General features: G+C 38.7%; 1 protein-coding gene across 1 annotated transcript in view; it reads left to right on the forward strand.

Moving 5' to 3' along the window:
- The first annotated feature begins 1,728 nt into the window (after positions 1-1,728).
- The window catches only part of LOC110819639 (alpha,alpha-trehalose-phosphate synthase [UDP-forming] 1-like), a 41,530-nt gene continuing 28,109 nt past the window's right edge, over positions 1,729-15,149 (forward strand). Inside the window, exons 1-6 of the mRNA XM_088211788.1 lie at positions 1,729-2,007; positions 2,847-3,237; positions 3,470-3,567; positions 3,726-4,114; positions 6,540-6,654; positions 6,825-6,926. Coding sequence (XP_088067914.1) covers positions 1,960-2,007; positions 2,847-3,237; positions 3,470-3,567; positions 3,726-4,114; positions 6,540-6,654; positions 6,825-6,926 — 1,143 coding nt within the window. The 5' untranslated portion in view covers positions 1,729-1,959. The remainder of the gene's footprint in view (positions 2,008-2,846; positions 3,238-3,469; positions 3,568-3,725; positions 4,115-6,539; positions 6,655-6,824; positions 6,927-15,149) is intronic.

Here is a 15,149-nt window from a genome sequence, read left to right on the forward strand (position 1 = left end):
TATTTCTCTTCTTATTGATGTTTTTGTAATCTTTCTTAGTTTATTTTTTATTTTTTAAATCATGCTTTTTATATTAACTTAAAAATCAAATGATATCATTAGTGTCGAAAAATAAATTTACGTCGTTAATTAAGATTAATAAATAATTTTATTTTATTCAACAATATTTTTTTTTAGAAAGTATAATACTTATTGTTGCTGTTTTTAGATTATTATTTATCATAATAAATATAAATAATTAAGTTAGCATAGTAATATAAAAAATTAATTCTTAATATTTGTTTTAAAAAATCAATAAGAAAAACATAATTTCTTCCTAACAAGTTAAAATTGAAGTTGAGCACATATGATTTCACAATTCACAATTAGCACCCAAATGTATATAATTTGAAAGAATAACTAAGAACTTAATTTCTGGAACAAATTAAATCAATTAAAAAATTTAACAAGTATCACAATAATTTATTAAAACACAATCAACTTTTGGCTAAATGAAGAACAAATTGATAATCATAGACTTATGCTAAAAAAACTATATTAAATATAATGTTAAGCCCAAAACGACATTTTTTATAGGGCTCCTTAATTAAAAAATAATTATGTAAAAGATTATAGTTTCACATATAATTTGATGTATATAGAATAATTAGACAATATCTTAAAATATTGTTTTTTTCACAATTTTCAACTCAACATATGATGAAAATTTTCAAAATTAAATATGTATGTTTAATTTTAAGTTTAAATATGCTTATAAGTAACAAAAAAAAAAAACTTATAATATTGAAATAATTACTGATACAAAATAACCAAACCCGGTAAATTTTATAAAATACTATTAATCAATAAGAAAATTTAACACGGAAGTTAACTTACTTATTATTTTTTATTGAATTTAATATATTTTAAGAAAAAAAATAAAAAATTAGAACTACATACCATTCAAAAATGATGTAGCTATAGCGTGATTGAAAGATCGTTTGATAAAATTCTTAATTTTCTGACTAATATTTTTTTTTTCTATTTAACTATTATGCACAAATATTTTAAAATTTTGTTGATTAAAAATTTTTATGAAAAAAGAATTTGTGCTCATTTTATAAATAAAAGAAAATATAAAAATACATTCATAATAATTGAATGTATTGATAACTGTTTTTATTATTATATTTTAATTATCATAAAATATAATAATTTTATAAATTATTTTAAAATTATCTACTTCATCGACTCATATTTTTTTTATAATAATTATATATTATTTTAATTGATTTCAATTATTATAATTAGATAAAAAAAGAAATTAAAACATATTTATGATAATTGAATGTGTTTGATAACTGTCATTATTATTATATTTTAATTTTTATAAAATATAATAATTTTATAATTTATTTTAAAATAATTTATTTTATCAATATATCTTTTTTATATATTATTTTAATTATTGTATAAAAAATAAAATATTAAATTAATAATAAATCATCTATTTAATTATTAGAATTAACGATTTTCTGATTAAAAAAACGTGTTTATGCCTAATTTTAATGGGTCTCATTTTTTCAAATAAGCCTTTTGGGATTCGTTTTTTATTTTTTATTTTTTAAAAAAATAAATCAAAGCGAATCCGAGAAGTTCCCGTGGAGTATCAAAATCTGAGGTGTGTCAGCTGCATGGCCAAACGGCTTTTCTGTGTGTGTATGTGTATATATATATATATATGTATATATGTCCTTTGCTAAACCGAAACTCTCCTTCTATGGCTCCATATTTTCGGATAATGAATCTTCAATATATCATAAATGAGATACACTATATCAATTTATATATGATCCCCATCATCTCTGGGATTTTTCTCTATCCTTCCTGTCCACAGCTCCCCAAAATATCGCTTTGCCAACTTGTTCTCTCGTCTCCATATGGCCTCTCTCGCCTCTCTCTCTCTCGCGCAATTTCGTCATGAATGTCAAACAAACTGAGGAGATCTGCATTCTGCAACGCAATCTGGTAAAATGAGTTTGTTTTTTTTCCTATTTTTCTTTTCTCTCATTCTTTGTCAGCCTTCCTTGTTCTTTTTTCGCTATTGCGTTTTTCTTTCGCTATTGGATGATTATTTCCCCTTCTGGAATTTCGTTTTATTAGTTTATGAACTTGTATTTTGAATTTTTTGTTGTTTTTGGATTCGCAGATGAAGAACTGATTATCGTTCTATGTTTTTGTATGTGCATTCGTGGTGCTATTATATTTGCACCAGTACATTTCTTCTTCTTCTTTTTCCTTGCTCATGTTTCGCCTTTTTCCTTCTCTTTCTTAAATATCTCATTTGGTTTTGTGTAGTTCATGCTTTAATGCAATGGTTCTTGGCCTTAATCTTAACTTGAACTCCTGACAGTTCTGTTGCATTTTCGTAATTTAGGTTGTTTTCTCTTTCTTTTTGTCCTTAATGTAACAGTTTAGTGGAGAAGTAGATAAGACTATTCCTATTTTAGTTGAACTAAAATCTAGTGTTCTTAACGTGGTTCGGTTGACATTTTTAACTTCCTAGCACAGTGAAACTCAACCTAGAATAAGCACCGGAGTACATAGGAGGGTGGTGTACATATTCTGTTAGTTTTAATGGACAATTTCTTTGAAGATGTTAGAATGAAGAATAATTTAGTCTCTATAGATCATATTTGCATTTTTGTGGTACAGTTGAGAATTCTTCGCTATACTTCTGCTGCAATTTGCTTGTTGCCCAAGTCTGAGCATGTTGTTGAAGGAGTTGGAGTATGTAAAGTAAATTTATTATGTAAACGGGAATGCCTACTTGGTTTGTTTTATTGGTTTCAATTTGCAAACTGTAGGCACTGTTGGAGAACAATCACATGCTGGGAAACAAGTATAATTGCAGTCCTGCGACACCACCCAAAACTAGGTTGGAAAGGCTTCTTAGGGAAAGAGAGTTGAGGAAAATAAACAGGTCTTCAAGTCCAAGTAAGGGAGAAGCTGATTTCTTTGGCAATGACTTGTCTCCAACTGATTGTGAAAATTTTGTTCGGTCCTTTGAGGAAGAAATTATGGAAGGGTTTGCTGCAGCAAGAACTTCAGCTGATGGAGGTGAAAGACAAGAGGGGTGGACTTCTAAACAGCGTTTACTAGTGGTTGCCAACAGGTTACCTGTCTCTGCTGTGAGGCGGGGGGACGATGTATGGCATCTTGAAATTAGTGTTGGGGGACTAGTCAGTGCACTTCTGGGTGAGTATCACTGAATTATCCGCTTGATCCTTTGGACATCTTTTGCATCATTCATGTATGTTTTTCTGTATTATTTTTGCAGGGAATTATCTTATTTAATTTTGTTTATTACTCTCATTTTAGTTGAAATGGATATGCATATACAATCCTTTATTTGTCTTTTAATTATATAAGGTTGCTTTCTTTTAGCTGTGAAGTTAAGGCGAACTGATGCCTAGTTATCTTCTTTAAGGTGTGAAGGAATTTGAAGCTAGATGGATTGGTTGGGCTGGTGTTAATGTACCTGATGATATTGGACAAAGAGCACTAACTAAAGCTTTAGCTGAAAAGGTTTAAAAATGTTGGTTACATCTTGAAGTTCCTGTCAAGTTGATGCATATTATTTTTCTTATAATCCTGTGTTACCATACCGAAGTTTCATTTCTCCTTGAACCTATGGGGATTAGTGATAATGTTCTCACCTTCAAACTTTCTTCTGCTGCCTGCAGAGGTGCATTCCAGTGTTTCTGGACGAGGAAACTGTTCATCAATACTACAATGGTTATTGTAACAACATCTTGTGGCCTCTTTTTCATTATCTTGGCCTTCCACAAGAAGATCGTCTTGCAACCACCAGAAGTTTTCAGTCCCAATTTGATGCATACAAGAAGGCAAACCAGATGTTTGCTGATGTGGTAAACAAGCACTATGAAGAAGGTGATGTTGTTTGGTGTCATGATTATCACCTAATGTTTCTCCCGCAGTGTCTAAAAGAACGTAACAATAAGATGAAAGTTGGCTGGTTCCTTCATACACCCTTTCCATCCTCAGAAATACATAGGACCCTACCATCTCGGTCAGAACTATTAAGATCTGTTCTTGCTGCTGATTTAGTCGGGTAAACTTTTCAGCATAATGCTTTGAATTTTATGCAAGTAGTTTTTATGTGCCCTTCATTCTTTATATGTTTGGTTGTCATCTACGTTGCTACTTGGGTTGGCATTTTTGGAAGACCTATTTCTTCCTTCTTAAATAATACTTGTGTTGGTGCTTCATATGTTCAGGGCATTTCATTCACTTTATCTTCTAACTGTTTAATATAACTCAAGTGAGTTCATATTTAAAAGCGTTTTTGCTCAAGGAATGATATTTAAAAGAATTAAGATAAAGATGCATCTTGCTGATACTAGTTTTATATCTTATCAGCATAAGAAAAGTATCGTGTCAAGCACCTACTGTTTTACATCATGAGAAGACCATTCACAATTTAGCTGTACTTCAGACGCCAACGTCAGTAAAGCCAATCCCAATTACTTGAATCCAATCGCTGTAGTTCCTTTCATCCCATAGTGCAATCTTCCATAAGTATTCATGTGTTCTGGAGACGGTCTTATGCTGGATTTTACCTAATGCACATTATATGTTGCTTGGTATGTGGTACTTCAATTGCACATCGGTAAAAAAAGTGATTTTTTAGCTCCATAAAAAGGTTCAAGTCCCATATTATGAATAACTCGAGTTTAAATTTTTGAGAATTTTGTAGTTTGAGTATAAAAAGTTGTTGGACAAGGTGGTGCTTGAATCTTGGATATTATAACCGGCATTAGAATATGTGCTAATTTGATGACCTCAAGCTAGTTCTACTTTGGAACTTTGTAGCTTTTGTGATTGCAATATATGTCTTGATGAGGATATCAAATATTTGAATGGTGAATATTGTGATGCTCCAATCCCACATCAGAAAAATATGTGATTGTCGCATTTTATATAAGATCTCAAGTCACACACTATTAATAATTTAGTTTTTAAGAGTCAGTCGTTTGAGTTTAAAAAGTTATTGGGTTAGTAGTGTTTGGATACAAGATATTACATGCTACTTGCTATGGAAAGGTGGGTGTAAGCATAAATAGGCATAAACAGGCAAACTCTTATATGCTGCCAATAAGGAGAGTTAGTTCTGGTACAACCATAAACTTGAGTTATGCTGCCAATAAGGAGAGTTAGTTCTGGTACAACCATAAACTTTTGTGGGAATCAAAGTCTTATAGACTGCATTTCTAATCTATGGACTTTCTAATACAACCTCTTGAGAAGGTTGGGTCCCAATTATTTTTCCCTCCACTCTTTGCCGATTTAAAAAGCTATTCTGTATAAATATCTTCTGTACGTCAATACAGTTTCTGGTACAGGTTCACAAATTTATCCCAGTCGAACCTGTGCTCCAATTCAGGAAACACATTAAAACCAAACATATCCAGTCCAACTTGTGCTCCAATTCAGAAACACATCAAAACCAAACATATCCAGTGGCTTGTTAGCATCTCTTGTCAGGTCTTTAGATGATGACTTCTATGTTGAATAGAAACTGATTTCGACTTGAATGTGCCAAAAGGATACATAGAGGTTATCTTAGATTTGAATCTTGATTGACAATTGCAGGAAAGGTTGCCTTAAACTCCGGTGGAGTTTTATCGAAACAATATGAAAGAAAACAGAACACAAACAATTACCAGATCAAATCATATTCAGATTGCATATCGAATTTACTGTCACAGAAGAAGTATTTGAATTAACTGTATTAGAAAACACTTCCACGTCTTAGCATGAGGTATAAAAATTTCTGAGTCATTTTGTTCATGTACAATCTGCAAACACTTCTAACGTGTAAAATTCTTGTTTTATGGCCTTTGAAGTACTTGGATATATTTTTATGTAAGCATACGAAGCTAAATTGGGAAATCAGTTTTTGCCTTGATCTTACATTTGTCTAGATTTTCTGACAGCTTATGCCTCTCATCATTGGATTAAGTGGGCTGTAGAGCCATTCGTTATTGAGGTCCTTCAGGGATGGTTGTTTATCCAATAGGAAGCCAATAAAGCTTGTGCTTTAATGTTTTGTTACTGTTGTGTGGTTGGGTTTAAGAGAGGCAAAATGTAAGACCTTTAGATGGTCAGGAGAGTGTTCTTTTCCCAAGCACAGGTAGTTGGTTTCATAATATTTTGTTTTTACATTGATTGATTACGCTTTGGGGATGAAATGGGATCTCGTAAATTCACAGAATCTTCAATTTGTAAACAAGCAGCTGCAAATTTTTACTTAGTCTTGGTGTTCTTGTGAATAAAATGTTTTCTTAAAGAAGAGAAGTAACTGCTCTTACCTGTACAGGACAATAAATCAATCTCATTTTTGCATGTTATGGGTAAAAATTTACTCGCACTGCAATGATATAATTGCCTGAACTTTGTTTCTCAGCCGCAGGATTTTCTTATATCCAGTTCTCAATTTGTAACCATAATTTTAACTATTATTTCTTATCTTCCAGGTTTCATACATATGATTATGCAAGACATTTTGTAAGTGCTTGTACTCGTATTCTTGGGCTGGAGGGTACACCTGAAGGAGTAGAGGATCAAGGAAAGCTGACTCGGGTGGCTGCGGTATGTATGGATTTATTTATCTATAATCTTGCAATCCAGAAATTTATTTTCCCCTATTCATTGGTTTGTTAGCGGTATATATATGTATGTATTATCTGTATTGCCCTTGATCTTTTTTTCTTAATGATGCCAGTCTTTTCTATTTCTCTTTCTGGATTTTGAAATTATAGTTTCCTATTGGAATCGATTCTGATCGATTCATACGAGCCCTTGAGCTTCCTCAAGTCCAGGACCACGTAAGAGAGCTTAAACAAAGATTTGATGGGAGAAAGGTGAGGAAGCTATTTTCTATGAAAAAAGTCTTTAATAGTTTAGCTAGCATTTTCATTGGAATCTACGTTTCTAAATTATGGTTGTATTTAACTGAAAACAAAAAGAATCTTGATGGTATATCTTGGAATCTGTTCGTGATTTTATTGAAGCAAGAATTTTTTTTTTCTTTCTTTTTTTTTTTTCATAGAAGAAGAAGTTTTATTAAGAGAAAAGAAAATAGTACAAACAATAGAGGGTAAGACATCCTCCTAGTCAAAACAAGCTATAATGAGCAAAACAATATAGAGAGGTATAATACATAAAAATCTGATCCTAAGTGCCCAAAATAATAATCTTTCAATTCCAGTAGAGGTTGGAAATAGTTATATCTGAGAATTTTCCGTGCACCTTAACCTGTAATTTTGCCAAAAAATTCATTCTTTCCCATAACTCATAGTACAACATAACTAATCCTTGAAAATTTTCCGAGCCAAAAACTCCATAGACCTGAAAAAAATTTTCCATGCCACAATGGTGAAATCTCACTCCATCACCTCTAATGTATACACCCAAGGGGCTCTCAATTTTCGGAGAACACACCCTCTAATACCGAAAAGACAACATTTTTGTCCAAGTTTTCCAAGCTGTCTTGCAATGAAGAAATAAATGAGAATGTATTTCTCTTTCTCTAAGGTACATAACGGAGGTGTTCGGAGTTAACTCATAATGTGTAACGGCCCCGGAAATAAAAGGAAATGTATATATTTATTCTAAGTATGCAAGCGAAATAAAATAGATTATGATTAACATTTCTTACACAATAAACAAAACGAATTAACGTATGAAAAAATAAACTAATTTAAAGAAAATACTATGAATGAATGCTATAAGGAAAACTAATAAATTCTTTGGCTTCTACTCGCCATCTTTCTGCAGAACGGACTCGGGAACCAAGTCCTCTTAATCTGAAATGGTTAAGTAAGGAATGAGTTACACTAACTCAGTAAGGACATCACACTATCTCACTGTCACAGAAGTAAAGGTTGGTAAAAAATAAAAACGACCAATGGAGCATAATTTATAACAAACTCATTTATCAATAATAAAAATCTTTACTGTCCACTTATCTCAGTGAGATTCATAAAAATGATCTATAGAAACAATAACATCATAAATATCATGAATTCATACATAATCTGTATTATAGTACATGTCATACTTTTGTATTTCAATCATCAGGCAGTCTATTAGTATCCATGGGGATCCATAGGGGTCTCCGCTACACGTGAACCATTCATCTTAATTCTAAGGCCGTCCCCATACCTCGTCTAGTATGAGCGCCAAAACCATAAACCTCAATACTTCGTCCGGTATGAGGGTGAAGCGGGCCGTCTCCATACCCCGTCCGGTATGAGCGCCAAAACATTTAAAGTCTCCATACCCCGTCCGATATGAGAGACCACGTTCCCGGTAGGGTTCTCTATAAATCCGGTCCGTCCACCATCTCTCAGGATATCTAGTGAGGCTGTCGACTTATCCATTTATAAATTCACATACCCTTTTTATTTTTCTTAGTCTCAATTACCCAATCAACATAAATACGTAAACCAGCAACGCACACCAAACAAGACAACACAACATCAAGTCCACAATAATTCAAAGCATAATGGATTAAACAGTTATTCATGCATATGAAACCACAGAATAAACAATCAAATACTATACTGCATTTAGACTGTAAAATACATCAAACAGGAACAGACCGACAAATACATCAGGTTCGGGCCCCATTGGCAATCTTTAATTAATTATACATATCTATTAATTCATAAAATATTGTTTAATCATATATTAAGCTTTAATACCATGATAGGAAATAGGGTGAGGGATCCTTACTTGTTTCGGAGTCTGAAATCGAGTTCTCACTGCACCTACGAGCAGTTCTTAGATTCCCTGAATTTTTCTCCGGAAACTGAAACACACTTCTGGTACCTGCACATATCCCCAAAAAATCCCAAATCAGACCCAGGTCCCTTTCGACCAATTTAGGAATTCCGGCACGGCGGCTCCGCCATGCTTCAGTGACGGCGCCACCGCCCACGGCGGCAATCCGCCTCGGGTTAACCGTTTTCGGCTGAATTCGGCTAAACTTGCATTGGTTCCTGTGATAAAACACCCCTAGGGCCCTCGGTGGGCCAAAAAATTCCAGAAAATCGAGACTCACCGGCGGCGAAGCTCTTGGGTGCGGCGGCTCCTCCGGCGCGAGTTGCGATTCGGTGTTTTTCTCCGGTCAACTTGTAGAGAAAAGAACTGTAGTCACAGTGGTATAAAAATTACATCGAACGGGAAATGAGAAGGGCTTCATCGGAGGCAAAAATCGAAGAAACTCGCTGCGGCGCCGCTGGACTTCGGCGGTGCTTTCCGGCTAATCGGCTGGTGGTTTGGCTCCGATTTGGCCACAGGGAGGTTCGGCATCGAAAAACGAGCCAAGAGAAGAAATTTTACCTCATTTGGTGGCCGGAAGGTCCTCAAGTGCGGCGGCGGGTGGTGGCGGCCGGTTCCTCCGGTGGCTGGGTCCTCTTCTCCGGCGAGGGTTCTCGCGGTTAGGGTTAGGGTTTGGGGTTGGGAGTGGATGCGATTATTTATAACCCTCCCCTTTTAATCTGAGCCGTCCATCATGATTTAATATGGGCCGTCGGATCGCGATTAAATTAGAAATAAATCTAGACCGTTCGTGCATGACCAAATCTGGACCGTCCGCAAGCGTGAGATATGGGCCATCCACGCGCGCCTTTGATCTGAGCCGTCCGTGCGTGTTGGAATGGATCTGGGCCGTCCGATCGCGCGCACGCGGATCGCCCACGTGTCTCCGTCCCGCGTGGCTTCCTGCGTCAGTGTCCCTACCACACGGTGTGTCCTAATTGGCCGGGGCTGCTGACTTGGCTGCTGACTCGGCTGCTGACGTGACACTATTTTTCTAAATTGCGTTTTGACCCCCAGTTTTCGATTTTCTTTTAAAAAATACTCCAATAATCCAAAATTTCACCAATTTTTCCCAAAATCAATTTCAATTAAATCCAAAAAATAATTTTACCCTATTTTATTATTATTATTATTTTTATTTCTATTAAATTAAATTAAAACCTTATAAATTAAAAATTAAAATAGAATAAAAGTAAATAAAATTCTAATAAAAAATAAAATAAAAAAATCAAAATAAAATAATAAAGGAAAATTTTGGGTGTTACAACTCTCCCCCCCTTAAAGAAATTTGGTTCCCCAAATTTGCTTCTTACTCTTGGTCGAACAAATGGGGATAGTGGGCTCTAAAGTCTGATTCTAACTCCTGGATAGCCTTCCTTGGCGAGTGGTTCTGCCACACTACCTGTACAAATAATATTTCCCGGTTGCGGAGTATTCTGCTCTTTCGGTCCGTGATATTGACTGATACTTCCTCATAAGATAAGTTCTCTTAAAGTGGAAGTGGTTCATGAGCCAAGACATGAGAGGGGTCCAGGTTGTACTTACGTAGTATGGATATATGGAACACATTGTGGACCTTGGAGAGCTCTGGAGGCAGTGCTAGTCTGTAGGCGACAGTACCAATCCTGTCTAAGACTTCATATGGTCCAATAAATCGGAGGTTTAGTTTTCCCCTCCTACCGAACCTACTAATTCCTTTAAAAGGAGTGACCATAAGGAACACCCGGTCGCCTTATTCAAACGTTAAATCTCTTCTTCGGGTGTCTGCATAACTCTTCTGCCTGCACTGAGCCGTCTGAATGTTCTTTCTGATTTTAACTATTTTAGACATGGTCTCCTCTACCAACTCCGGGCCGAACAATTTTCTATCGCCCACTTCTTCCCAACAAATCGGTGATCTGTATAGGCGCCCATATAACGCCTCATACAGAGCCACGCCAATGCTCGCTTGGTAACTGTTGTTGTAGGCAAATTCTATCAGGGGTAGATGGTTGTCCCAACGGCCCCAGAGTCAAGAACACAAGCTCGGAGCATATTCTCAAGTGTACGGATTGCCCTTTTTGATTGTCCATCCGTCTGAGGATGGAATGCAGTACTGAGAGACAGCTTTGTTCCCATGGCCTGCTGAAAGCTACTCCAAAACCGAGAAGTGAACCTGGGGTCCCTGTCGGATACCACTGTCACTGGAACTCTATACAATCTGACTATTTCTCGAATATACATTCTTGCCAACTTGTTCAAGGGATCGGTCATCCTGATGGCTAAGAAGTGGGAAGACTTGGTAAGCCGGTCAACAATTATCCAGATGGCGTCATGTCTTGAACGTGCCTTGGGTAATCCCGTTACGACATCCATGACGATATGTTCCCACTTTCACTCCGGGATCGGTAAGAGCTGAAGTAACCCGTCTGAGCGTTGATGCTCTGCTTTGACCTGCTGACATACCAAGCATTTAGATACAAAGTCAGCTATGTCCCTCTTCATCTCATTCCACCATGATTCTTTAACTGTCTGGACCCATAGGCTATGACCTTCCCATGCTGTATCAGAACACAACCCAAACCTAGATAGGAGGCATCACTATAAACTGTATATCCCCCCGATGCACTCGGTAAAGTCAGTACGGGTGCAGTGGTCAGCCGCTCCTTTAATTCTGAAAAACTTCTCTTACAGTTCTCATTCCACTCAAACTTGGCATTCTTCTTTGTGAGCCAGGTTAGGGGAGCCGTTAGAATAGAGAATTCTTTGACGAACCTGCGGTAATAACCTGCAATTCCCAGGAAGCTACGGATCTCCTTAACTGATGTTAACTTTTTCCAGCCAAGTACCGCTTCAACCTTTTCGGGATTTACTGATACTCATTCTTTTGATATGATGTGTCCTAGGAAGGTGGTCTGCTCAAGGCAGAATCCACACTTACTCAACTTTGCATATATCTTCTTCTTTCTGAGGATCTGCAAAACTTGAGATAGATGGTGAGCATGCTCTTCTCTGCTTTTTGAGTAGACTAAGATATCATCGATGAACACAATAACAAATTGATCCAAGAATTCTCTGAAGACCCTGTTCATTAGATCATAAAGATGGCTGGGGCGTTGGTTAGCCCAAATGGTATGATCAAGAACTCATAGTACCCGTACCTGATTCAAAAGGCCGTTTTGGGGATGTCTTCTGTTCTTATTTTCACCTGATGGTAACCTGATCGCAGGTCTATTTTGGAGAAGACCTGCGTACCCTGCAGCTGATCGAAGAGGTCTTCAATTTTGGGAAGGGGGTATTTGTTCTTTATTGTGACCTTGTTCAATCTTCTGTAATCAATACACAGTCTCAACATTCCATCTCCCTTTCTGGCAAACGTGACTCCGACACCCCAAGGAGACACATTGTGTCTAATAAAACCACTGTCTTGCAATTCAGTAATTTGTTTCATCAGCTTTTCTATCTTAACGCGGCTCATGCGGTAAGGAGCAACCGAAAAGGGCTGGGTGCCAGGTTGTAGGTCTATAGTGAACTCAACTTCCTTGTCCACTGGCAGTTCGGGCAGTTCGTCCGGAAACACATCTGGAAAGTCTCGGACTACCGGAATCTCTTGGATACAAATTTTCTTCTTGGGCTTGCCCTTTACCACGTCTGGGTCAGCGTCGGCATTCTGCTGTGTGAGGTTGTAAACCCTGCCCTGAAAAGGAGGTATTCCTTGGTTCTGGTTCCTCGGGCATTCTCTTGCATAGTGCTGGGCACTACCACATATGCGACAGGTATTGTTGAGGCGATAGCATGGTTGGTCCCTGTGATCCCTGCCGCAGTGCTGACAGATCTTGCCATGTGCTGCCCCTAGAGCCTGAGGGGGAGCCTAGATCGCCGGTCTGGGCCTTTTATTTTGTTGGACAGGCGCAGTAGGTGCTGGTCTGCGGGGTTGAGCTGAGGGTGTGTGACTCCCTGATGATTGGGAAAGAGTGTTGAAACTCCTCTCCACGATCTGCGCCTTTTCTAGAACAGCTAGCCCAAGTTTTGCAGGTTCTCAAAAAGAAGGTATATACAAAGTTGAGTAAATGTCGATTCTAGTTTGATCAGAGCCGCGTTCCTCGGACCTGTCCCTTACATAATAATACTTAGAGGAATTCCAAACTGAGAATTATTACTCAACCATTCCTTGTGAAATACAAGTGCAGAGAGATGAGGAGAGGGAGACCCCCACTAAACCGAGCAGCCTGGGATGATTCACTTCGGGAGGATGTTGACAGAATATTTGAGATGCTCGAAAGGATCATTGCTGCTCAACAAGGTCGAGAGGAGACAAGGGAATTACCCGACCCTCCCCCACTACCATAGTTTGAGCCACCGCTGCAGTGAGCGGATCCCGAGCCACCCCGACAAGAGCCTGCTCCTCCACAGTACCACCCGGCACCACTACCGCAATATAATCCGGTGTCTCAGCCACAATATTGCCCGGCACCGCCACAGTATGATCCGGTGCCCCCACTATACCAACAGGTGCCACCACAGGGCCCCCCCAGTCTATCCTCAGCTTGGCCCAGTCCCTCTTCTACGGGACCTAGCTCCTTCCACTTTTGCAGGGGAGTATTCTTTCGAAAATGCCCAGTACTGGTTGGCGGAGACAGAGAAGGCTTTCAAGACCTTAGGAGTGGTTCCGGAGCAGAGGGTTACTCTTGCTTCCTACATGCTGGTGGGGGAAGCAGATCGTTGGTGGGAGCTCAAGCAGACCACCCTGCCTACGCCAGTCACTTGGGAGCAGTTCTTAGCAGCCTTTCATGCGGAGTACCTTCCCGAGCACATCCGACATTTAAAGGAGACGGAGTTTGTTCAGCTAGTCCAAAAAAATATGACGGTGTCGGAATATACTCGTAAGTTCCTAGAGCTGGGCCGATACTCCCCTGAGACATTGATGGATGAGGGCAGAAAGGCCAGGAGGTTCCAGTGGTGTCTCCGCCCAGAGATCAAGCGGCACTTGTTGGTGCTAGAGCTCAAGACATATTCAGTTGTTCTGGCAAAGGCGCAGATCGTGGAGAGGAGTTTCAATACCCTTTCCCAGTCATCAGGGAGTCACAGACCCTCAGCTCCACTCCGCAGACCTTCACCTACTGCGCCTGTCCAACAAAATAAGAGACTCAGACCGGCGATCCAGGCTCCCCCTCAGGCTCCAGGGGCAGCACGTGGCAAGATCTGTCAGCACTGCGGCAGGGATCACGGGGACCGACCATGATATATCGCCTCAACAACACCTGTCGCATATGTGGTAGTGTCCAGCACTATGCGAGAGAGTGCCCGAGGAACCAGAACCAAGGAAGACCTCCTTTTCAGGGCAGGGTTTACAACCTCACACAGCAGGATGCCGACACCGACCCAGACGTGGTACAGGGTAAGCCCAAGAAGGAAATTTGTATCCAAGAGATTCCGGTAGTCCGAGACTTTCCAGATGTGTTTCCGGACGAACTACCCGGACTGCCAGTGGACAGGGAAGTTGAGTTCACTGTAGACCTACAACCTGGCATCCAGTCTTTTTCAGTTGCTCCTTACCACTTGAGCCGCGTTGAGATGGAAGAGCTGAGGAAACAAATTACTGAATTGCAAGACAGTGGTTTTATTAGACATAGCGTGTCTCCTTGGGGTGCCTGAGTCACGTTTGCCAGAAAGGGAGATGGAACGTTGAGACTGTGTATTGATTACAGAGGATTGAATAAGGTCACAATCAAGAACAAATACCCCCTTCCCAGAATTGACGACCTCTTCGATCAGCTGCAGGGTGCGCAGGTCTTCTCTAAAATAGACCTGCGATCAGGTTACCATCAGGTAAAAATAAGAACAGAATACATCCCTAAAACGGCCTTTCGAACCAGGTACGGGCATTATGAGTTCCTAGTCATGCCATTTGGGCTAACCAATGCCCCGACCATCTTTATGCATCTGATGAACAGGGTTTTCAAAGAATTCTTGGATCAATTTGTTATTGTGTTCATCGATGACATCTTGGTCTACTCAAAAAGCAGAGAAGAGCATCCTTACCATCTAGCTCAAGTTTTGCAGATCATTAGATATATGCAAAGTTGAGTAAGTGTGGATTCTGCCTTGAGCAGACCGCCTTCGTAGGACACATTATATCAAAGGAAGGAGTATCAGTGAATCCCAAAAAGGTTGAAGCGGTATTTGGCTGGGAAAAGTTGACATCAGTTAAGGAGATCCGTAGCTTCCTAGGAATGGCAGGTTATTACCGTAGGTTCGTCGAAAGATTCTCTAGTCTAGCG

Source organism: Carica papaya, chromosome 9 (assembly GCF_054855325.1).
Source record: "Carica papaya isolate Zhongbai chromosome 9, ASM5485532v1, whole genome shotgun sequence".
In the NCBI taxonomy this organism is placed as follows: domain Eukaryota; kingdom Viridiplantae; phylum Streptophyta; class Magnoliopsida; order Brassicales; family Caricaceae; genus Carica; species Carica papaya.